Source organism: Saimiri boliviensis, chromosome X (genome assembly GCF_048565385.1).
Source record: "Saimiri boliviensis isolate mSaiBol1 chromosome X, mSaiBol1.pri, whole genome shotgun sequence".
Lineage (NCBI taxonomy): Eukaryota > Metazoa > Chordata > Mammalia > Primates > Cebidae > Saimiri > Saimiri boliviensis.
Genome location: NC_133470.1, coordinates 54,873,348 through 54,897,895, shown reverse-complemented (window position 1 = coordinate 54,897,895; position 24,548 = coordinate 54,873,348). Strand labels below are relative to the sequence as shown.

The window sequence follows — 24,548 nt, the reverse complement described above, 5'->3', positions numbered from 1 at the left end:
ATTTATTTATTTTTGAGACAAAGTCTCACTCTGTTCCCAGGCTGGAGTGCAATGGTGCAATCTTGGCTTGCTGCAGCCTCCACCTCCTGGGTTCAAGAGATTCTTGTGCCTCAGCCTCCTGAGTAGCCGGCGTGTGCCATCATGCTCAGCTAATTTTTTTTTTCTTTTCCGATCTGCTGGTTTTATGTAACTTTTGTGTTTTTAGTAGAGACAGGGTTTTACTATGTTTGCCAGGCTGGTCTGGAACTCCTGACCTCAAGTGATCCGCCCGCCTGGGCCTCCCAAAGTGCTAAGATTACAAGCGTGAGCCACCACGCCCGTCCTTGCTGGTACTAATTTAAAAGGCAGGGCCGCTGGTTACCTGCCACAAAAACAGATTTTTTCCAACCTAACTGTAGCTATTTAGATAAGAGATATTTTCTCTGTAGCCCTGCTTCAGTGTCCAGTGTTTTACTAGGTTAAGTCTTGATTCATGGCAATTAAAACGTACCTAAAATCGCTTTTTTTTTTTTTTTTTTTGAGACCGAGTTTCACTCTTGTTACTCAGGCTTGAGTACAATGGCGCGATCTCGGCTCACCGTAACCTCCGCCTCCTGGGTTCATGCAATTCTCCTGCCTCAGCCTCCTGAGTAGCTGGGATTACAGGCACGCGCCACCATAAAATCGCATTTTCAATTCACTGGATAACTACAATCATACCGCCGGGCCCGCCGAGGGGCGCAAAATAAAATTCGTCTTGCAGCGAAGACACTGTTTCCGGTCTGGTACGGAAGCCGGTTAGCAACCAGGAAGTTGGCGGAACCTGGAGGCTGAACGATTGCACCCGGAGGGGTTGCTTTGTGAAAAGAACACTTCCGGCCGGCGAGTTTTTTAACCCCTACAGTCATTAGGTAGGCGCCCAACTCTCACGTTCCGATTGGCTACGCTCACGCTGAAAGGCGGGCTTGCGTATGGAGTTACGCTCTCCCATTGGCTGCTGGCGCGGCGGCGGTTCGGAGAGAGGTAGCACGTTGAGCTGAGGGTTGCGCGGAGCGCCGCGGCTCCGAGCCTGGTGTTAAGCTCAGTATGTGGTGGGAATCGGAGGCCGGGCCCGGTCCGGGTTCCCAGGGGATGGATCTCGTGTGGAGTTCGTGGTACGGAAAGTGCATCAAAGAGAAAGGGTTGTTGCCACTTTGGGCCAACGGTGTCGTGGTCGCCTGGGCCAGCAGGGCCGAGTGGGACCAAGTGACTGTTTATCTGTTCTGTGACGACCATAGGTTGCAGCGGTACGCGCTTAACCGCATCACGGTGTGGAGGAGCAGGTAAGGTGGCGGGCTCGGCCGTTTTGCCTGCGTGCTGGTGGCACTGCACCTCTTCCTTTGTCGTTTCTATAAGGCCCTGTCTCCAGTCTTTCCCTAAGTCGCCTAATGTTGCTCCTCTCCTAAATGCCTGGGGAAACGTCGCGGCCATCTCTTGCGGAAATCCCGTTTGTGGATGGAAAGTAAGGGGTTGTGCCTCAACAAATATCTGTGAGGTTATCCATTACCTCCAGAAAGTGACCTTCTCCCAACTTGGATGGGAGAGGATGCTGGAGGGACTAGTGAGGCCCTAGTAGTTTAGTACCCTAGGGTGGATTTCCGATTCCAGTTAGGGAGAGCAGGGAGGAAGTCTTGCCTGCAAGCGCCTCAGTCCGGTTGGTAAGATTGAGTTGGGAGCTGACTAACAAGGGGTGGGGCTTCTCTAGCTCAGTGAGTTGATTTAGGAGTGAAAGAAAGGGGTGTGTCCACACTGTTAATTGACAGTCTACCAGTTAGGTGTCCTGTATAAGGCCTAGCCAACCTCTCGTGCCCTATATACTGTTGAATCCCGCAGACATTACCCTGTCTCCTCTCACCTTCTTGTTTTGTGTCTGTTCATGCTCTTGAACCAGAATATGATGGGTGTAGCCGGCAACAACCTAGGTTCTGAGGTAGAGGGTGGACCGTGTAAGGGCTCTTTATGATGGTGCTGGACTGTGACCCTTTAGGTCAGGCAACGAACTCCCCCTGGCAGTGGCTTCTACTGCTGACCTGGTACGCTGTAAGCTCTTGGATGTAACTGGTGGCTTGGGCACTGATGAACTTAGACTGCTCTATGGCATGGCATTGGTCAGGTAAGACCTGCATGGGGTAAGGGTGGAGGTGGGCTTTGGGGACTGGAGGCGGGGAAGGCATGTGATAAGCAAAACTTGGTTTTAGGTGTTACCTGAAGCAAAACTCTACGTGTACCTCAGTGTGGGTCAGCCTGTGATTATCGCTTGACTTAACAGCTTTTGGTACCCTTGTCAACACATTCCTCTTTCCCTTTTTCCTGAAAGCCTTCTCTTCCATTTTTCTTTCTCTTAGAATATGGAGGAAGGGATTCAGACCTGGTGATCTGTGTGGATCTCTTGATGGTCTGATATTTATTCTTACTTTTGAATTCCTCACCCAGAGGAATTTGTCTGAATGACGTGATGTTCTCTGCCGTGATTTGATGTAGACTTTCCAACCCTGTTCCTGTCTATTCCTAGCACCACCCTTTTCCCCTTCACCCTATGAACACTGAAAGGTTGCTGAGTTATGGAAGTAGAGACATGGGCTGGGAATTCCTGACTTACAAAGTGGCTCATGGTTCTAGCTGTATACAAACTGGAAAAAAGGTTGCTACTGAGTTTTCGTATCTGTCAAAGTCTTTGTTTATCTGTTCTTCCCTTTGTCTGCCTTGAGATCCTCCCTTTCTCTTCTTACTTTCTCCATTGGTTAGCAGTACTCCCCGTTGTCGTTTGATGTAGTCCTTTGCAGCATTTATAACATACTGTGTTCTATCGTGATACGTTACATTATGTCATGATAATTTATCCCAGACTGAACTGTTCAAGGCTAGAGCGGTGTCTTATTCATCTGTATGGCTTCGTTATAGGGCAATCTCAGTAAATGTAAGACTAGGACAGGACAGTCAGTGGAAAAGTTGTGGAAATAAATGCAGGGTGTCGGTAACTCAGCAAAGTGTTTGGAATAAAACAGTTCCTTGGGCTGTGCGACTCATTTCTCCCTCAACTCCAGGTTTGTGAATCTTATCTCAGAGAGGAAGACAAAGTTTGCTAAGCTCCCCCTCAAGTGTCTGGCTCAAGAGGTACGTATCATACAGTGGCCTTGCTCAATTCTCTCTCCTAGAGGGCTCACCAAATGGGGTGTGGAGTAATGTGGGCACACAGTCAGATTAGCTTATTCCACCACTACCAGCCAAGCCCAGCAAGAATCCCAGAGCCTCATCTTCCAGCTTAAAGGAAGCGCAGTTGCTCCCTTGCTCATGACTGGTATCTCAGAGGGCTTGGCCTGCCCAGCTTGCTGGGAGGAGCCCAAATGTAGCATTGGGTGGGGACAGGAAAGAGGTGACAGTCACAGTGCCTGCCCTCAGGGAGCTGACAGTCTGAAAGAAGGAGACAGCCCAGCCACTATGAATCACTTTGTAAGTCAAGAATTCCCATCGCATGTCTCCCACTTCCATAACTCAGACATTCCTGCCTTGAGTCAATATGTGAAGTATATAGAGGCCCAGAGGGCAGGCATGTTTTCAGTCATTAGCGCTTCCTGGAGGAGGTGTGTGAGGGAAGCAGGGGTAAAGGATATTCAGGGAGAAGGACAGGGGAGAGGGAGACTGGAGAACATGATTGTTAATGCTCATTCACAGGGATTTCTTTGTTGTAGAAGGGTGGTTGGTGGTTAGGGGAGGTGTGTGCCTTTTCTGTTTCTGATTTTCTTTTCTTTTTTTGAGACAGAGTTTTGCTCTGTTGCCCAAGCTGGAGTGCAGTGGCGTGATCTTGGCTCACCACAATCTCCGCCTCCCAGGTTCAAGCGATTCTCGTGCCTCAGCCACCCGAGTAGCCGGGATTACATTTGTATTTTTAGTAGAGACGGGGTTTCACCATCTTGGCCAGGCTGGTCTCCAACTCCTGGCCTCAAATGATCCGCCCGCCTTGGGCTCCCAAAGTGCTGGGATTACAGGCATGAGCCACTGTGCCCGGCCCGCTTTTCTTATTTTCAAGACCTCCTCTATAGAGCAGTAAAAAAATAATCAGGAGAGCTGGTTTTTGACCTTGGCTCTGTCACTATGATTGGAATCTTCTTTCAGGACCTCAGTTTCTCTAGTTGTAAAATGGGGCAGGGGGTGGTCAGGATAATTCATTCTGGTTCCCTTCCAACTTTAATCTTTTCTCATTTCTGTACTCACACCCTCCCCTATAATCAGGTAAACATTCCGGATTGGATTGTTGACCTTCGCCATGAGTTGACCCACAAGAAAATGCCCCATATAAATGACTGCCGTAGAGGTTAGTCCTCAGAGGGTATACCTATCACAGTTAAGCCCAGGGACCTGGGCTTGGTGGCATTGAGGGTAGAGGAATAGGCAGGAGGGTCTCCACCTGGAGTCAGGGCTGGGACTAGGTTGAAAGAAGTAAGGCCTCGCCTTGGGTACAACATTTAAGGCGGGAAGAATTCAGAAGTTCCATAATCAAGATAAATAACATATTAGTTTAGAAAAATTTATGATAAACACAATATCAAAACTTTAAATAAAACAGGGTTAGTATTACTGATTTCTCCTTTTGTTTTAACTTCCAACATGGCTTATCAAGGCACTGTTTTCATAGTTTTGACTACAGAAGTTTTTGGCCTACCCTTAAGGTTTTTTTTTTTTTGAGACGAGTCTTACCCTGTTTCCCAGGCTAGAGTGCGGTGGCACGATCTTGGCTCACTGCAACCTCCACCTCCTGGGTTCAAGTGATTCTCCTGCCTCAGCCTCCTGAGTAGCTGGGATTATAGACCACACCTGGCTAATTTTTTTTTTTTTTTTAATGTTTAGTAGAGATAGGGTTTCACCGTGTTGGTCACGCTTGTTTCTTACTCCTGACCTCATGATCCACCCGCCTTGACCTCCCAAAGTGCTGGGATTACAGGCGTGAGCTACCATGCCAGGCTGTATTTTTTTTAGTAGAGATGGGGCTTCATCATGTTGGCCAGACTGGTCTCAAACTCCTGACCTCAAGTGACCCGCTCACCTTGGCCTCCCAAAGTACTGGGATTATAGGTGTGAGCCACAGTTCCTGACCACCCCCTTAAATTTTGTTTTTGAGGTAGTGCCTCATTAGCCTCACATACCTCACCGTAGTGGAGGTGGGGAGGTTGCCAGGCATGAGCCATCAGAAGTGTCATGAACCCAGGAGTTCTTTGGACGTCCACCCCATCCCAATTAAGAATCCTGGATTTAGCCTCACTGTTTGTGATGGGAAAAAGATCTACAAAAGGGGAGATGTAGCCAAGGACGTGTAACTAGCTAATGGGGCTGATTCCTACTTCTCCCACTTACCAGCTCCTTGCTGTCTTTTACATCCCTTCTCTAAGTGCAATATTAGTTGCTTTCTAGGAAAAGTGCTGGTGAACAGGAGAAAGCAAAGAACAGGCAGATAACCCAGTGTTAAAGAGGCTGCTTCTGGATGTTTGAGATTTGAACTTTGGAGCCGAGCCTTTTCCTGGGGCCTTCCTATAATGCCCACAAGATGAGGCTGGAGGCCTGTTAGTTGCCTGCCTGATCTTGTGGCACTGCCTGCCTTCCCTCCTCTAGGCTGCTACTTTGTCCTGGATTGGCTCCAGAAGACCTATTGGTGCCGCCAACTGGAGAGCAGCCTGAGAGAGACCTGGGAGTTGGAGGAGTTCAGGGAAGGGATAGAAGATGAGGACCAAGAGGAAGATAAGAACATTATCGTCGATGACATCACAGAACAGAAACCAGAACTTCAGGACAACGGGAAAAGTGTGGAGTCAGATGTAAAGGCCGACGGAGACAGCAAAGGCAGCGAAGAGATGGATTCTCCTTGCAAAAAGGCCCTGAGTCGTAAAGAGCTATACGGTAGGTGTTTTGGAGGGCAGAAAGGGGCCCATGAGCCCAGAAGGCTCAGGCTTAGAGTTAACACTGTGTAGTTTCCTGACTCAGCATTTCCTCTGGGGCCTGTGGTGAGTCTTAGCTTAAACAATTACTGTCACAAACCATCTTCCTGGCTTGTTTTCATAGTATAGTGACACATTCACCTCAAACTGTCTTCCTTGAGCCCTGTGAAGTAGGTGGAGAAGGAATTCTAGTTTCCCAGTTATAACTCAAGAAATGAGGTGAAGCTGGGTGCAGTGACTCACGCCTGTAATCCTAGCACTTTGGGAGGCCAAGGCGGGCAGATCACCTGAGGTCAGGAGTTCAAGACCACCGTGACCAGCACGGAGAAGCCCTGTGTCTACTAAAAATACAAAATTAGCCGGGCGTGGTGGTGTACGCCTGTAATCCCAGCTACTTGGGAGGCTGAGGCAGGAGAATCACTTGAACCCAGGAGGCGGAGGTTGCGGTCAGCTGAGATCGTGCCATTGCACTCCAGCCTGGGCAACAAGAACGAAACTCCATCTCAAAAAAAAAAAAAATAAGCAAAGAAATGAGGTGAGAGAGGCTCAGAATCCCAGCAGGAACAGGGGTCTGGGCTGGCAGTCCTATCTGTCTCCCCATTCTGTTTCAGAAAGAGCCCGAGAACTGCTGGTATCATACGAAGAGGAGCAGTTTACGGTAAGAAAGTGTCCTGGAGCTGGTGTACTCTCATCTGCCCCAGCCATTTCTTCCCTCTTGCCAGCTACCTGAGAGAAGTCTTGAGAAGGAATTTGAAAGAAAAGTGACAAAGCGTGAGGGAACTTCTCGGAAAGAGAGGGGGTAACTAGGAAGGAGACAAGAGGAGCAGAGTCCAATTGGCTGATCCTCCACACCGATGGAAGGGAGCAGTTGATGAAGTTTGCGGATAATCTGCCCTACTGGGTGGTAGGGAACAACTGGGATGGGTAGTTGCACAGCCCTGCAATTCCGCAGCTGACCGTTAGATGGGGCCCAGGAGCTTCCGTAAATTGGGTGAGCTGGAGGGGTGCTGTTTTTAGTAGGAAAGGAGGTAGCTCAGAAACCATTTAGCTCAGCTTTCCCTTTTCACAGATTAAGAAATTGAAGCAGGCCGGGCGCGGTGGCTCAAGCCTGTAATCCCAGCACTTTGGGAGGCCGAGGCGGGTGGATCACAAGGTCGAGAGATCGAGACCATCCTGGTCAACATGGTGAAACCCCGTCTCTACTAAAAATACAAAAAACTAGCTGGGCGTGGTGGCGCGTGCCTGTAATCCCAGCTACTCAGGAGGCTGAGGCAGGAGAATTGCCTGAGCTCAGGAGGCGGAGGTTGCGGTGAGCCGAGATCGAGCCATTGCATTCCAGCCTGGGTAACAAGAGCGAAACTCCGTCTCAAAAAAAAAAAAAAAAGAAAGAAATTGAAGCCATGGATGAGTGGAGGGAGTCACATACACAGTTAATGATAGAATCGGGATTAGAACCTGGATTTCCCAGTTATCTTCTGTAACTCATTACCTCCCCTCATCCTTGGCCCTATGGCCCAAGAGTCTCTATCTCTAGCCAAATTCCTCCACTGAACGTCTCAGTATTTACCCACAGGAAATTCAGCTGGGGGAGGGGGAAGAGGGGTGAGGAAGGGAGAAGGAGGATTAAGTCTTGCATTTGAGAGTCAGGCTATTTTTAGTAGCAAGGCCAATAGGGGAGTTGTGGACCCACCCCTGCATGCCCTGCCCTGTCCCCTGCAGGGTAGTGCTGAGAGGTCCTATGGGAAGGGATCCTGGAGGGGTGGAGGTGCGTTGCTTGGCTGAACCAGCCTTCTGATGGGACCCTCTTTGCTGGCAGGTGCTGGAGAAATTTAGGTATTTACCTAAGGCCATTAAGGCGTGGAATAACCCGTCCCCACGTGTAGAATGTGTCCTGGCAGAGCTCAAGGGCGTTACATGCGAGAACAGGTGTGTAACTAGGTAACTGGGAGCTGCATATTCTCTAGGATAGAGGGTAGCAGCCTCTTTCAAATTGGTTTCCATATCCTAGCTTGCCATTCTCCTGTACAAAATCCCAGGGGTAATCCTGATTTCCCTCCACAGTGACCCTACATTTGGCAGAACTGTCTGCCCTCAACCCTGCCAACTTCCAGGTGAGGGTTGCCTATACTAAAATGGCAAAAGGCCAGAATGCCCACTATTATCCGTCTTCTGGCCAGCTGTTTTCCTCTCTGTCAGGTGGCATATGGAGCTCTTGAAAACTAGAAAAATCCCTTGATAATGACACTGCCTAGCCCTTGTCCAAGTTTGAGGTAAAAGATATATGGTGGGCACTGCTAGTCTTGTCTTTTTTTTTTTTTACAAAAAAAAAAAAGACAAGACTAGCAGTGCCCACCATATATCAACAGTCTTGCTCTGTTGCCCAGGTTGAAGTGCAGTGTAGCAGTCTCAGCTTACTGCCACCTCTACCTCCCAGGTTCAAATGATTCTTCTGCCTCAGCCACAAGAATAGCTGGGACTACAGACGTGAGCCACCACACCCAGCTATTTTTATATTTTTCAGTGAAGACAGGGTTTCGCCATGTTGGCCAGGCTGGTCTCAAACTCCTGGCTTCAAGTGATCTGCCCATCTGGGCCTCTGAAAGCGCTGGGATTACAGGCATGAGCCACTGCACCTGGCCTTTTCTCTTTTTTTATGGTAGGGTCTTACTCTGTCTCCCAGACTGGAGTGCAGTGGTGAGAACATAGCTTACCGCAGCCTCAATCTCGTGGGCTCAAGAGATCCTCCCACCTCAGCCTCCTAATTTTTTTTTTTTTTTTTTTTTTTTTTTTTGAGAGACAGAGTTTCACTCTTGTTAACCAGGCTGGAGTGCAATGGCGCAATCTCGGCTCACTGCAACCTCCGCCTCCTGGGTTCAAGCAATTCTCCTGCCTCAGCCTCCCGAGTAGCTGGGACTACAGGTGCACGCCACCATGCCCAGCTAATTTTTATATTTTTGTAGAGACAGGGTTTCACCATGTTGACCAGGATGGTCTTGATCTCTTGAACTCATGATCCAACCGCCTCGGCCTCCCAAAGTGCTGGGATTACTGGCGTGAGCCACCACGCCGGGCCCTAATTTTTAAATTTTTTATAGAGATGGAGTCTCAGTCATGTTGCCCAGGCTGGTTTCGAGTTTTTGGGTTCAAGAGATTGTCCTGCCTTGGCTGCCCAAAGTGCTGGGATCACAGGTGTAAGCCACTGCAGCTGGCCTGGTCTTTTTTTTTTTTTTTTCCCTTTTTTTTGAGATGGAGTCTTGCTCTGTCGGCCAGGCTGGATTGCAGTGGTGCGATCTCAGCTTACTGCAACCTCCACCTCCCAGGTTCAAACAGTTTTCCTGCCTCAGCCTCCCAATATGTGGGATTACAGGCGTGCACCACCACGCCCGACTAATTTTGTATTTTTAGTAGAGATGGGGGTTTCTCCATGTTGGCCAGGCTGGTACTGAACTCCTGACCTCATGACCCACCTGCCTCTCGGCGTCCTAAATGCTGGGATTACAGGCATGAGCCACCATGCCTGGTCTTTTATTTATTTATTTATTTTGAGTTGGGGTTTCGCTGTCACCCTGCAGTGCAGTGCAGTGGCACAATCTTGGCTCACTGTAACCTCTGCCTCCTGAGTTCAAGCAATTCTCCTGCCTTGGCCTCACGAGAAGCGGGACTACAGGGACACACCACCATGCCCAGCTAATTTTTATATTTTTAGTAGAGACGGGGTTTTCCCATGTTGGCCAGGCTGGTCTGGAACTCCTGGCCTCAGGTGATCTGCCTGCCTTGGGCTCCCTTAATGCTGGGAATACAGGCGTGAGCTACCACGCTTGGCCTGACGTTTTCTTTTCACCTGCCATTGGAGGGTATTTGCATCCCTTGGATAGTCATGGTTAGGGGAACAGATGTGGGACCTTCTCAGAGTCTGGCTCCTAGAGACTAAGTTCTTACTCTCTCAAGTATGGCTGTGGCCTTTTTTCCAAAACAGAGTGCTCAGCTCAGTCCAAAGCAGGCACATAGTATGTCTACCCATTCTTTCCTCCCCAGCTCTTGAGGGCTTTCTAAATTCAGCTGGAAGGGCTTTGGGGGACTTTCCACTAAGAACCTGTGGAGGCAGTGGTAAACCTCAGCTAGAGAGAAGTTGGAGAGTGTAGGTAGGTGGTAGGTGGCAGAGTAAGCCTGGGTGGGAACCTGCAGTGTAGACTGGGATTGCCCCTGGAGTCTTCTCTTCATGTCCAGGATACTAGTTCCAAAAGCATTTTATCAGTGTTTCCCCAGCCTAGGTTTCTTGGCTCCGCCTTTCAGCAAAGGGGTGGGTGGTGGCTTCATTACCAGCTGGAAAAACTATGCCCCTAACACAGTGTGTCTGTCTGGTAATGCTGGAGGGAGGGATCTAAGTATGTCAACTTTCCAGGCACTAGGAAACCTTGGGAGCTGTTTTTTCTGTGTCTAGGCTTGGTCAGCTAGGAGAGTGTCTATGTTTGTTTAGTGTTGCTATAAAGAAATGCCCGAGGTGGTTTGATTTATGAAGAAAAGAGGTTTGTTTGACTCATGTTTCTGTATCCTGTACGAGAAGCATGATGCCAGCATCTACTTCTGGTGAGAGCTTCAGGCTGCTGCTTCCGCTCATGGCAGAAGGCAAAGGGGAGCCCACATGTGCAGTGATCAAGTGGCAAGGTGGAGAGGGAGATGTCAGGCTCTTTTTAACAACCAGCTTTTGCAGAATCCGATAAAACAAGAACCTGATACTGTGGGAACAGCACCAAGTCATTCATGAGGGATCTGACCCAGTGACCCAAACCCCTTCTACAGGCACCATGGTCAACATTGGGGATCAAATTTCAACATGAGATTTGGAGTAGATAAACATCCAAACTGTAGCAGAGAGCCTCTTGGGAAGCCACTGATTCTGGAGGAATCACTTGCTGTTGCTGGTGTAGGTTTGAGCTATTAACCCATTTATGCTGGAGGTTGCACATTTTTTTGTGTGTGAAAAATCACACCTTGGTAAAGACCTTAAGCAGTAGGATATAAATAACTCCCACAGGCTTAGCGTTCCAATAATGGAACACTAGGCATAAATGGACTAATAGATAGGAATGAGAGATTACTCCTATAGCCTACTCCTGCAACACCTCTTACTTTGTTCTGGGTTTTTTAATCCACTAGTAATAAGGTATACGGACCATATTTGATCTAGCAGTTGGGTCCCCAAGGTTTCTACTTCTAGGATATAAAAGAAGGTAGCCAGGGAGGAAAGATGGGGTAGGGTACTGGAGAATGGTCAAGAGAAACAGACTGCAAGAACTGAGTCTAAAAGCCCTTGACTTCATGATCCCAGACATTGAATTCCTTCCTCTGTGGATGTGAAACTTTTTTCTATTTGTGTGTTGAAGTGTATTTGGACACTACTTCCCTCATTATGGGATGTAGATCGGCATTAGTGCTTGGTAAACACTTGTTCAAAACCCACTGATCCCAGCCTCTAGCCAGCCCCTACCCAAGCAGGCTGAAGCCTAAGATCCAATTGTCAACTCCCTTCCTCCCCGCTCCTACCCACCTACCACCTTTCTCTATGCTGCTTTGGCCACTTGAGCCAGACGCATTAGCTACTTTGGGGGTGGGTGGAGGAGTAGGAGAAGGTCTTCTGCCAGCATCACTCTGTTGAACTATTGTTCTCTTGTTCCAGGGAGGCTGTGCTGGATGCTTTTCTGGATGATGGCTTCCTTGTCCCCACATTTGAACAGTTGGCAGCTTTGCAGATAGAGTATGAAGGTAGGGTTCTGGGGGCTCACTGCAGTCTTAGGGTTCTGTTTCCTGGGTGGGAACACCTGGGGTGGGTTGGGGGCCCTGGACTGGGGTGTGAAGGCTGTTTCTCTATGGCCTCTGGAAGCCCCTCAGCCTACCTGGCTGAGCAGAACAGGTAGCCCTACTGACAGTTGTGGGGCTGTCCTTAAGTGGTCTGGAATGGGATGCGGTGGGATGGGGCGGGGTGGGGGAGTCTTAATGACATTGTTGTGCCGTGTTCCTTGTGATTTAGCTGCTAGCTAGAGAGCTAGAACAGCAGAATTGGAGGGGCCTTGTGAGGTCATCTAGTCTAACATCCTCATGTTACAGATGGTCAGACTGAGGTCCAGAGAGGGGAAGGTACTGACCCAAAGTCACACAGTGAGTTACTGACAAAGCTGAAGCTAGAACCAGAGCTCTGTTTTGTTTATATCTTATTTTGAGTCAGTTGTTGGTTGCCAGATACTAACTGGTTTCTCTCTCCCTGCTGTTCTGCTCTCCTCTTTTCTTTGTTCTGCGGTGGCAACTCTGTTGTCGGTGGGGGGCTTGGCTCATGCGCGCGCGCACACATTCTCTTGCTCTCACTCTCACTTCCTTTCTCTTGATGTCTCTTGCTCTCTCTTTCGTGCTCTCTTGCTCTCTCCCTCCTATTGCCCCCCACAAATGGGTGTCCCTTACAAACCAGAAAACGTGGACTTGAATGACGTCATGGTGCCAAAGCCGTTCTCTCAGTTCTGGCAGCCCCTACTCAGGGGCCTGCACTCCCAGAACTTCACGCAGGCCCTGTTGGAGAGGATGCTCTCTGAATTGCCAGCTTTGGGGATCAGCGGGATCCGACCTACCTACATCCTCAGATGGACCGTTGAACTGATCGTGGCCAACACCAAGACTGGTGAGGGAGACTAGCCCTAGCCGTAGGGCCTAAGGCAGCCCAGGCAGGAGCCGCTGCCACTGTCCTCAGCTCTCTGCTAAGAAGCACCAGGCAAACACCTCCTGTGTTAAAGGTTTAGCTTTGCCCAAGAGGGTCCTGCGGCAGCAGTGGACAAATCTCCCTTTTCCTTTTCTTCTCAGAGCCAACTAAACTGGGCTGAATGCTTTGAGCAGTTGGGAGGTATAGGTGGGGAGTCTGGGGGGATGGGGAGGGACAGAGCCAAACTTTGTGAGGTGAAATGTTGTGGGGGGCTCACTGCTTCCTTCTCCTTAGGTCCTCTTTTCTCTCTCAGGACGGAATGCTCGCCGATTTTCTGCAGGCCAGTGGGAAGCAAGAAGGGGCTGGAGGCTGTTCACCTGCTCCGCCTCCCTTGACTGGCCCCGGATGGTTGAGTCCTGCTTGGGCTCACCTTGCTGGGCCAGCCCCCAACTCCTTCGGCTGTAAGTCTCTTGAATTCCATCCGGTAAGAGGGTGAGGCCCTGCAAGCCTCAGGGCCACACAACCCTAGAATGACTGAGTTGGAAGGGCCCTTTGGGGACAATCTAGCCCAGTCTCACTCCCACTGACAGATGGGAGAACTGAGTCCAGAGAGGGGAGGGGTAGGGTTTTCTTACCTAAGATCATACAGCTTAAGACCTGACTGAACTGAGTCCAGTGTGGGAATGGATAAGACAATCCCCCTAGAGTGCTTAGCACAGTGGCCTGCACAGAGTAAGTGCACAATAAATGGTAGCTGCTGTTTATTAATGAACCCAGGTCTTCTGACTCCATGCCCAATGCCGTTTCCTCTATTATCTTTCCAAAGTATACCTCTGATAGTTGCTTAGCAACCTTGAGTTGCTCCCTATTGCCTTCCTGTTAAGTCTAGGCTTCTTAGCCTGACATTCAAAGATCTTTCTGATTCTGGCCCAACTTACCATGGTAGCCATACCTCCTGTGAGTCTCCTTTACCCCATCCACCCTGGGTTCTATGGTCAAACTGAATATTGCACTGGTAAATACCTGTGGTTGTCTCCCTTTCCTTTCCTCTGTCATTTTCTGACCCTGAGCCACTTCCCTCATAATCATGGAAGCCTTTAGCACCTGATTCCCTTCTTGCTTTCTGGAGCAATATCTATTTCATTTGAATGACTCATCTGACACTCTACAGCTCCTCAACTCCAGTGACTTTCATTCTCCACTACACTCAGCAATCCATTTCCATCATTCAGAGCTGTTCCACCTCTGAAAGCTGACATCCCAGCATCCCACTCGATGACCACCACTTCTCGTCCTTCTAGTTCTCACCTTTGCATCCCATGACATCTGCTCTTTGCCTGCATCCAGATCTCCATCCCTCCATTTCCTGCATCCCTTGACCTTGCTTCCCCTCTATCCTGTCTGTGGTTGCTCAGTTCAGCCACTCATCATCAGCACCTTCAGCTCTGCCCATCCTTTGGCCATATTTGACTTGCAAACCCCTGAGCTGGAATTGATCCTCCCCATTCTGCTTCCCCTGCTCCTCAGCCCGGGTAGCTGAGCTCTGCTGGAGAAAACCACATAGCCCTGCGGATTGCTGCCACTGCAGAGGTATGATTTTTAATCTCGGGCGAGGCCTCAGTTCTGCTTGTCTGAACTTGTACTTGTTTTCTGACCACTTTCTCTCCCATTTCCTTACTATTCTAAACCCTTACCGCTCACCTCAAGCCCCTCCCCTTCTCCCATTTCACCCTAGCTTCCTCGAGCACATGGAGGCATCCGGCAGGGCCCCCTCGACCTGAGGTCCAGCCGTCGTGAACTGATCTGCGGCTGCACTCAACCTTCTCGCCAGTCTCAGGATGAGGTGGCCTTGCCCCACCTCAAAGCCTGCTCCTCCACCTGTGCTCTGGAGCCACCTCTGCCAGCATCGCTGGGGCCTCACCCCAGCCTCTACCTTGCTCTGCTGGCTCTTGCTCTTCAACCTAGGAACGTGCCTGAGCTTTTCTCATCTTAAAACAAAACAAAACAACAATAGCAGCAACACAAGCAAAATCTCCTTTGACCCTGCATCCCTCTGTTGGATTATCATCAGCTTGTCATTCCCTCCCTTCCCATCAAAACATCTCAGAAGAGTAGTCTACACTCAGCACTCTCCATTTCCTCACTACCCTCTTACTCCTCAACCTGCTGCAATTTGGCATTTACCCCCAGAGTTGCTTTGACCTCCAAATTACCAAATCAATGGGCCCTTGTCAGTCTCTGTGTCTGCTGCATTGATGCTGTTTACCACCCCCTCCTTGAAAAATGCCTGTGCTTATTACTAGTTCCTATAAAGTGCTGAGGCCCAAATCTCTGTCTAGACCTGGCCCTTGCCCGAAGATTTAGCCTCCTGTACTCGACTGCACATCAGACATCTCCCCTTGGATGGCCCACAGGCGCCTTACTGTGACCAAAAGAGAATTGGTCATCTTAGTCCCCATCTCAACTCTAAAGTGATCTTCCTCCTCTGTTCCCTATCTCACTTGGTGGCAGCACCATCTACCCTGTCCTGTTGACTCTCGAATACTTCCCAAATCTGAGGTTTTGTGTTGCCGTGTCTACTTCCCCTAGTGTCTCCTTCCCTCTATCAGATTAAGCTTTTCAAGGGCAAGGACTCTGCATCAGCTGTCTGTGCCCCAGCACACCACACAAGTCTAGGCACCAAATAGGCCTCAGTAAATGTCATTGAATTGAACCGTGCTCTGCTCTCTCATTCCCAGCAGTGCTGTCCTTGGTGGGAGCTGACCCAGTGCCTGGGGAATGAATGAAGTGGGAGTCTGGATGCCAAGACTCTCTTAGTCCCTGACCCCCTATTGAGTCCAAAAATCTTTCTTTAACCCTGATGGCATTTGGGACACAGAGGTATTTGTAAGATTAACAAAGTGGCTTTGTAGACGAAGTCAGTCAAGGCAAGACTTCCAGGAGATGGGACTGAACAGCACATTGCCAGATGTATGTGCTCTAAACTAGAAATGACATGGATGGGTGGGAAATTGGGAGGAGAACCAAAAGGGCCTAGATGAGTCAGAAAGCGTTTCAGAGAGGAGGCATTTGAACAATTCAAGCAGGAGAAAGAATAAAGGGAGTTTCACAAAGTCCAGAAGGAACATGGCATGTGTATGTAATGGGAGGGAGGGAGTGACAAGAGCAGCATGGAGAGGTTTGGATAGGTGGCCTTCAAGGTACTTTCCAATCCTAAGTGCCTGCAGAGTGGAAGCTGCTGGTCTCGGAGAAGTCTGGACCACAGAGATCTTCTCCCAACCCAAGCATACCAGAGGGATGCGACACATGCCAGCAGTAACAGCGGCTTACTTGGGTACGATTCCTTGTGCTCAGATCCTGCCTTCCCCAGATAAGCAGTGAATCTAGTCCTAATCACCCCATTACACAGAGCGGGAAACGGGTTTTGCCCAGGTATTATGCTGCAAGTCAGAGCTGGGGCCACAATTCAGATAGCGTGTCCTTAGTCCCATGCTCTTCTGTAATACTCCACTAGATTGTATTATTGCAGAAAGCATCTGTTAAACACAGAACTTGGCTTTTGTTTTTCCCAGAGAAAAAATAAAAGATACTATTGGAAATTAAGCGTCAGGTATGGTGCTGTGTTTTTTTGTAGAGGTTAATTTCATTTACTTTGACACAGCAGTCTTGGGAGGTGGAAGTATTATATAGTATACCCGATTTGACAGATGAGACATTGAGGCTCTAAGGAGTGATGGGACTTATCTAACACATTTGTTGATGGTGGGACAGGGATCTTGGCCCAGGTAGTGTGAGCTCAAAGTCCACCTTCATTCCATCAGCCTGAACTTGTGACTTTCTCAGCCCTGAGCTATGACCAGGCATACCTGAGGAAGGGGGTGTATTTTAAGATTCGTATCACCCCTGCACCTTAGTGGTCAGACCAGACAGCTCGAGGTAGCAGGTGGGTAATCATAACCAGGGCTGATAAGGCATTTTGCCACTATCAAGTGCCTGGGGATATTTATTATTAATCACACTAATGGACCACCATGAGAGGACAAAGTTTCTCTCTGGCTTTTCCTCTGATAGAGCTGGAAGCTTTTTGAGCGCTTTCCCCAGCCTGCCAATATCAATTTAATTTGAGCCACTATCCTCTTGGAATATGAAATTGGGTCCATAGACAGGATCTCCCAGCCAAGTCATCAGCCCCCCAGCCCTGACCCCACCGACCAGTGACTATGCATATATGACGAGTCTGCATGTGCCCAGAGAAAGCAGCCTGCTGAGCTTATGGCCCGTCTGTGAACCATCTGCATCCATCCGTGACCGGGTGCCTGTTAGGTGCCCGGTTCTATGTGAGGCTCTGCCAGGGGTGTTCACCCTCTTCTCCCCTCGAGCTCCCCTTCCCAGCAGCTCTGTATCTGTTGGTGGTTTTGCTGTTAGCGCCGTCTTTTGTGTGCACAGTGTCATCATCTTTAACTCTGCCTGACCCCTGCCATCAGTCACCAAGCCCTGCTCTCTGTCTGTCTGTGTGTCCTTCACAGCTTCACTCCCTCCCATCTCCACTGCCAGTGCCCTAGGTCAGCCCTCCCCGACTCTGGCCTGAACTGTCGGAACAGGCTCCTCCCTGGTCTCCCTGCCTCCAGGCTGCCCGTCCAGGCCAGCTTCCACATGGCCAGCCTCCACATGGTCACCATGGTGATCTTCAGAAATGTAGCCTTCACGTGTACTCAGAATTGGCAGGAGACCCCTCACACACACGCCAGTGCACACACTTACCTTCCCAGTCCTCTCTTCCTCCCACGGCTCCTCAGCACAGGCTGTGCCCTCTATCTGGGCTACTCTCACTGCACGCAGCAGCACCGTGTGCTTGCTCTTGTCTCTGGGCTTCCTGGGCCCTACCTCCTGCACGTTGCCCTCCCTTGGTCTTTCCTGCCCTCCTCATGCTCTCTGTCTCCCTCAGCCCCGCAGTGCCTGCAGTAGGTTCGCAGTGCTCATCTGGCCTCCCTCCCACATCCTGCTTTGTCTTGTCAGCTGCTGCTTTTTTTTTTCTTTTCCTCCATTCCAGGCTGGGCTGTAGCTGCTCCCATTTAAAAGGATCACACTTTGTGTTCCACGCAGAAGGAGCCCAGAACACTTCCAGGCATATCCTTGGAGCTCAAGACAGGTTGTTCAGCTAGGCCAGAGAAGAGAGGGATCTGCTCATTTCCAGCCCTGCAGGCCTGTTGGCTGTTTTGTGTATTGATGTAGCTTTTAAGTGCAGACTAATAGCTATCATTTATTGCATGCCCACTATGTGCCAGGCACTGTGCCAGGCATTCTATGTGAGCTTTCTTATTTACTCCTCCCAACAATCCTATACATTAGGTATCATTATTGTCCTCATTTTACCTGAGAATGGAAGTGAGGCACAGAGATGAACCACAGAGCTTGTTCGGGGTCCATGGTCCTGTTGTTTCTATGTTCTGTCTGCTCTACTACACTGCCTTTCAGAGGCAGGTCTGGAAGTTCAGAGACCAAGTTCAAACCCTGGAGTGTTGGGGTATGAAGTGACTTGAGATTTTGAATCTTTCCTACCCCATCCCTCCCTTTGCTCAGCATCTTCAAAGCCATGGGGCAGGGCCTGCCAGAGGAGGAGCAGGAGAAGCTGCTGCGCATCTGTTCCATTTATACCCAGAGTGGAGAAAACAGCCTGGTGCAGGAGGGCCCTGAGGCCTCCCCCATTGGGAAATCTCCATATACACTAGACAGCCTGTGTTGGAGCATCAGACCAGCCAGCTCCAGCTTCGGGTCTGAAGGAAAGGCCCAGCAGCAGGAGGAGCAGGGCAGTGTTAATGATGTCAAGGAAGAGGAAACAGAGGAGAAAAAGGTCTTGCCAGACCAGGTAGAGGAGAAGAAAGAAAATGATGACCAGGAAGAAAAAGAGGAGGATGAAGATGATGATGAAGACGATGACGATGAAGAGGAAGAAAGAATGGAGGTGGGACCTTTCTCTACAGGGCAAGAGTCTCCCACTGCCGAGAATGCTAGGCTTCTGGCCCAGAAAAGGGGAGCTTTGCAGGGTTCTGCGTGGCAGGTTAGTTCAGGTAAGAACTACTTTGTCCCCATACGTACTTTTTTTCTCTTTGGCTGGCTCTTGAGGCTTCATTCTACCCTAGGAAGAGATGAAAAGTAGCAGTCGATAGCTAATGTGAGGCAAGCCTGGAAGGGAGCCTGGTGTATAGATGACAGCTGGCTTCTTCCCCCTCTTAGGATGGAGCCTGTGAATGCCAGGGACCACTGTCAGTCTGCCGGCTACCTCATGTAAAGAGCACACTGAGAGGATGAGATAGGAGTGAGCCCTGGGCAGTAACATAGAGGCAGAAGATCGCAAGTAGGGAGCGTGTATATGGTTCTGCACGTGTTTTTCATGTTCAGTGAGACAGTGCTTTCTGTGTATGTGTGCGTGTGCTTGGAGGCTGGCTGGTGGTGAGATAAGATTTTGCTGTGTATATTAGAAAGATGGAGCCTAGGATGTTAAGTCAGAGAAACAAAGTGAGATCACAAGAGAGAATAAGGAATGCTGTGGTTTTTAGATGAGCATAGAAATTAGCGAAACCAAAGCCAAGAAGCTGCTGCAGGGAGGGTTAGTGATAGGGATCTGCTCTTCCTTTTGAGTACCTTGCTTAGGTTAATGAGCAGGAACCTTGAAGGCCTTAGATCCAGAATGAATGACAGAACAGTGTGGTGTTTGTGTGCTGAAGCCTGGGGAGGGAGGGAGAACAGCTGGGCCTGTGTGATGTGGAGTGGGCAGTGGCAGAGAGTGAGAGGGGAGGCAGTGAATGAGATTATGGCGAAAGAAACTATGGCCTTTGTTTGCCCTCGTATGGAAGGGGTGGAAGGGCTGGAACATAAAGTCTGTCTCTTTCTGTGTGTGTATGTGCATGCGCCTATAGCTAGCTGCTGGCCAAACCATGGCCCAGTGACAAATAACTTAGGATAAGGAGAGCTGTGTTGGGACGTCTTTGCAAATATTGAAAGGGTGGGGCATTGACATCAGCAGAGTGTGTGTGTGTGTGTGTGTGTGTGTGTGTGTGTGTGTGTAGGAAAAAGGGAAAAGTAGGGGCAGTTAAAGTAGAAGTCATGGCCAAGTAGGCTGTCATGCAGCTTTGTGAAGAGGAAGCAAAGTTGCTGAGATCCATGAGGGCTAAGAGGTATTTGTGTGAGAGAGAAGTGATAGCATTGAGGTTGGTGTCTATGGAGGGGTAGTGGGAACAAGCATAGAGATATAGCCGTTCAGAGGTGGCCTTTATGTTTGTGCTGTCACTGGGGACATGTACAAAGGTATCAGGCTAAAGAGGCAGGGTCAGTGATGTAGATAGCATTGAGGATGTTAGTGATGATAGAGGGATGATCAGGTCAGCAACAGAGCCTATGTAGGTAGTGGCCCATGTGCACAAAGGTTTCTCTGTATCATGGAGTAATGCAGGACATTAAGGCAGGTACAACTTCCTGTAAGAGCCAGAGAAGGGGGTTGGGCAAGTAGAACAGTCCTTCCTGAGGAACTCTGGGTTACATAAAAAGCTGGTCCAAGGTTGACACATTACAGAATGCCAGGGACATTATCTTTGAGTACCAGGAAGATGCAGAAGACCAGAAACAGATCTTTGTGGAATGCAGTAGTGAAGGCTTCATTTGAAAATTCTGAATGCATTTGTGGAAGGATGGGGAGGGAGATTTAATATAATAATGTGTGGTAGGTGTCTCAGTGATAGGAAAGGGGGTGAAGGGGGATGCCCAGCATCCCCATCCTAAAGTGGAGCATCTGTATGTTGGGGGGATGTGAGTTGTGAATGCGGGAAGTCTAGAACGTTGTCTTTCCCTTTCCTTTGCCATTGCTCCTTCTGTGTGTACCCATGTGTGGGAAGGTAGGGACAAGAAGATTCCTGGTTGTATGCCAGTGAATGAGAGGTGTGGGAGGGAGGGAGTGAATGGAAGGGACAGTCACTGAGTGAAGGGCATATATATGTGTGCTTCTGTATACATATTTGGGTGGCTGTGAGGGGTGGGATGTATAGTGAGACAGCCCTTCACTAGAAAAGGGCTATACCTTTTGCATCTTGGGGCAAGAACTGCAGGGGGTGGGGGAACATTATCTCGGAATCCACCCTGAGATGGGCATGGGAGGGGTGTGTATCTCTGCATTAAGAAAATACGTGGTATTCAGACAGGCAAGGGAGTGTGTGTGTGGATGTGTAGGAAATCTAGGTCATTCAGATACTCTGAGTTATTGATGAGTTTAGCGGACGGTGCTGTGGGAATTCAGGGACATCTAGACCCTCCATGATATGTGTGTGTGTGTGTGTGTGTGTGTGTGTATGTGTATGTGTGTGTGTGTACACGCGTATGTGCATGTTTATGTTCAGGCAGGGAAATAGGGGTGAGGATGAGAAGTTGAAGAGTGATGCAGCCATGTCTGAAGATGTTGTTTGTGTCTGTGTGGGAACACGCCTGGGGAAGTAGGAAAAGAGCAAAGAGGAACAAAAATGCCTGTAGTTGTATACTTGTATATGTAAACACACAGAGGGCAAGAAGGACCATAAAGAATGTGTGGTGAAGCACTCTGGTGGAGAAGGGCTCATGAGAAGTGATACCGAGAGCAGTGAAGCTGGAGATCCTTAGAGAGCCCACCCGTGCTAAGTGGGGTGGGTGGATAGACAGGGTGAGCAGGCCTGTGCGTCAGTTGGAGAACCAGCTCATCAGCCCAGTCTTGCCACTTCCCTTTGCTCCACAGAAGACGTGCGATGGGACACATTTCCCCTAGGCCGAATGCCAGGTCAGACCGAGGACCCAGCAGAGCTCATGCTGGAGAATTATGACACCATGTATCTTTTGGACCAGCCTGTGCTAGAGCAGCGGCTGGAACCCTCAACATGCAAGACTGAGTGAGTGCCCATGGCAACAGGATTTCTCACCCCCTTTCTCTGCCACCTGTGGGAGGGAGAGAAGACAAGGTGAGGTGGGTGGGGGAGGTGGCTGGCCACTTGCCAGCTCTCCCTGTACCTAGTGTGGGGAGCCAGTGATGTAGCCACACACAACTGGCTTGGCATCCTCAGATTCCATTCAGTTTGTGCTTGTGGATGGATGTGTGTGTGTGTATGTGTGCCTGCACGTGCACGTGCGCTCATTTTGGAGGAGAAGGGTCCATAACTTTCAGCCAATTCTCTTACTGGTCTACCACTCCTAAAAGGTCAAGAATAGATGCTCTCATCCAGCATTTTCATGTTCCTGAGGAGAAAACTGAGGCCCAGAAAAGGGAAGGGATTTGTCCAAAGGTGCACAGAGTAATCAGTAGGCTTCCCTGCACTGTCCACGCCCCTTGGTAGCAAGGCCTGCATAGGGCTCCATGCTGTCCCTCGAAACTCGCCTCTGGATCACAGGTGTGGGAGCCCTTGGGTCACCAGGGAGCCAGGAACCAAGCAGCCCTTGCTGAGGGGCTATGCTGGTAACACAAAGGAGCCCATCCAGAGGGCCTGTACATTCCAGAATGCTGGGCCATTCTGACCAGGAGACTCCTGTGAGTGCCAGAGAAGAACCCCTGTGGGCCCCTGAAACTGAGTCTTTCCCTTTGCTGCCTGCCCACTCCCTGGGAGATGAGCCCCTCTTAGAACCCAGGGGCCCCAGAAGCAGGCCAGATCCAAGGCAATGCCATGGATTCTGTCCAAGGCCATGGCCAGCAGGCCTCTTGGAGAGGAGAGGCAGCAGCTGGGGAAGCCAGGAGATCTGTAGTTAGGAGTGGGATTCTCATGTTTGAGAGAGAGGTCCCCTTTCCCCCTCTTCCCAACCAGGCTGGCCCTGAGTAAGGATGGCTCATTGAGGACCAGGAAGGAAGCTGATTCAGCCCATCTCCCACACCCTCTTTAGTAGGGAGGTTTCCTCTGCTGGGGAGGGGCATGCCTACCCCTGCTTCTTGTCTCAGCTCCACCCCTGACTTGGCTATGTGGCCGTGGGCAAGTCCATTCCCATCTCTGGGCCTCAGTTAACTTGTCTGTAAGATTGTGGGTAATGGGAGGTGGTGGGACAAGATCATCTGTAAGGTTTTTTTTTAGCTGCAGTAGTGTAACCATGGATCTGCCTGAAGGAAGAATGATGGCATTGCTCTCAGCTGTCACTCTTGCCCAGCTGCAAGGACCTTGACCTGCGGGAAGCAGGGGAAGCAAGAGTATTATGAGCAGGGCCAGGGAGAAGGAGGGCAGAGCCACCCTCCCTAAAGCAATCTTGCAATCATGGGCCTAGTCTTACAGCCCAGGCCTGGCCTTGGGCCCCTTAACTAGCTATTGGGTGTGGGAGGGATCCAGCGTGGAGGTCCCTGGCCCCCAAGCTCTAGGGCAGGCGTCCCCAAACTTTTTACACAGGGGGCCAGTTCACTGTCCCTCAGACCGTTGGAGGGCCGCCACATACTGTGCTCCTCTCACTGACTACCAATGAAAGAGGTGCCCCTTCCTGAAGTATGGTGGGGAGCCGGATAAATGGCCTCAGGGGGCTGCATGCGGCCCGCGGGTCGTAGTTTGGGGACGCCTGCTCTAGGGCCTTGAAAGGAGGCCCTGTTAAGGCAGCTACTTTCAGTGTCTTGGGAGCGGGATGGTGCGGGGCCCCCTCCCGTACCTCAACCCAAACAGCTTTGCTTTAATCTAGTTTATGTACTAGGGCTCTGCATAAAGCTTCATTTGAAAAGTTACTTGCCTCCTTCTCTCCCTTCCTCAACTGAGGAGAGGGCCAAACCACCCCTGGGGCCCGCATGAAGTTGTTTCTCGGATTTGCTTCAGTCTCTTTGTAAGGTCAGGCAGGAGAGTGGGCCTGTCCCACAGACACACACATGTCAAGCACTCTTGGCCCCTCCAGAGCCTAAAGCTGCCTCCTTCCCTGACTGACCTCCCACTCTCTCCTCAGCACCTTGGGAAGTGGCAACAGCAGCAGCAGCAACTTCGAGGGCCTTCTCTGGAGCCAGGGGCAGCTGCATGGGCTCAAAACTGGCCTGCAGCTCTTCTGATGGCCATCCCTGGTGCAAGTGTTCATCCAGCCCTGCCAGGGCAACAGCCCACCCCCTAGTACAACTGATGCTCCCTGAGACAACCTGGGAGACAGCCTGGATCAGCCACATCAACTCAGTTGTCCACCATAGGGGAATTTTGAATGTCTTTTGTTTTTGTTTGTTTGAAAAATAATAAACAGGCAACTGTAGTTTTGGTGTTTGTGAGATGAAGCGGATGGGTGCTGGGGCTGACCAGTATAGTTTTCCCTTTACTGTGGAGGCTCCAGACAAGGCTTTGAGAAGGAGTTAGGTCCTGAGGCCCTTTGGGCCTCTGGCTCTGATTGCTTCCATAACCAGGCTCCACCCATATCTTATTCCTGACTCCTCAGACCATTTCTGTTCTCAGCTGTAGTATGAGGCCAGCTCACTTGGAAGCATCAGGCCCCAGAGGCATTGCTGGCTGCAGAGCCTAGCAAGTGTCCAGGTGGTGTGCCTAGAGCCTCCTCCTTGACAGCGGGAAACACCAGGCCTTCTTGCTGCTACCCAGCAGGCTTCCTGCTGTTCTCCACACCTGCCCTCACTATGCACTAAACAGCAGTTGAAAGCTGAGAGAAGCTTTTCTTTGTCACTCTTGAGAGTGGGCTTCCTTGTGGTGTGCATTAGAGCCACAGAAATATCTTAGGGACTGATCCAGAGCCCCTTCTCCGTGATCATCAGTCCCCTCAGAAACTCACCTCACCTTAGAGTGCCTACCTCATGTCAGCCCTGAGCTACCAAGAGATAGGGATAAATAAACCATGCTTTCATTCCTTAGAGCCTTCAGCCTGATGAGGAAGAACAAAGTCATCAAGTGATAACCTGATGCCTCTGCTAAGGTGCCTTAAGGGATTTCTGTAAAGGGCTGCACCAAGAAATTATGGAGAGA

The 24,548-nt window shown here is 50.0% G+C and overlaps 1 protein-coding gene across 11 annotated transcripts; it reads left to right on the top strand.

The window, feature by feature from the left end:
- Positions 1 to 978: 978 nt before the first annotated feature.
- On the top strand, positions 979 to 23,832 carry LAS1L (LAS1 like ribosome biogenesis factor). Of its 11 annotated transcripts, XM_010351679.2 has the most exons (15): positions 979 to 1,133; positions 1,257 to 1,301; positions 2,006 to 2,131; positions 3,063 to 3,132; positions 4,249 to 4,330; positions 5,623 to 5,907; positions 6,557 to 6,603; positions 7,762 to 7,871; positions 11,623 to 11,708; positions 12,051 to 12,101; positions 12,406 to 12,612; positions 12,944 to 13,091; positions 18,211 to 18,698; positions 21,386 to 21,536; positions 23,542 to 23,832. In XM_010351679.2, the coding sequence occupies exons 1-15, from the start codon at positions 1,066 to 1,068 to the stop codon at positions 23,639 to 23,641; spliced, it is 2,064 nt and encodes a 687-aa protein (XP_010349981.1). In that variant the 5' UTR covers positions 979 to 1,065; the 3' UTR covers positions 23,642 to 23,832. The 11 variants fall into 11 exon arrangements, 9 of the variants coding, with proteins under 9 accessions (XP_010349981.1, XP_010349980.1, XP_003940995.1 ...); XM_010351678.2 differs by having other exon boundaries at positions 979 to 1,301; positions 21,389 to 21,536; XM_003940946.3 differs by having other exon boundaries at positions 979 to 1,301.
- Positions 23,833 to 24,548: the final 716 nt, after the last annotated feature.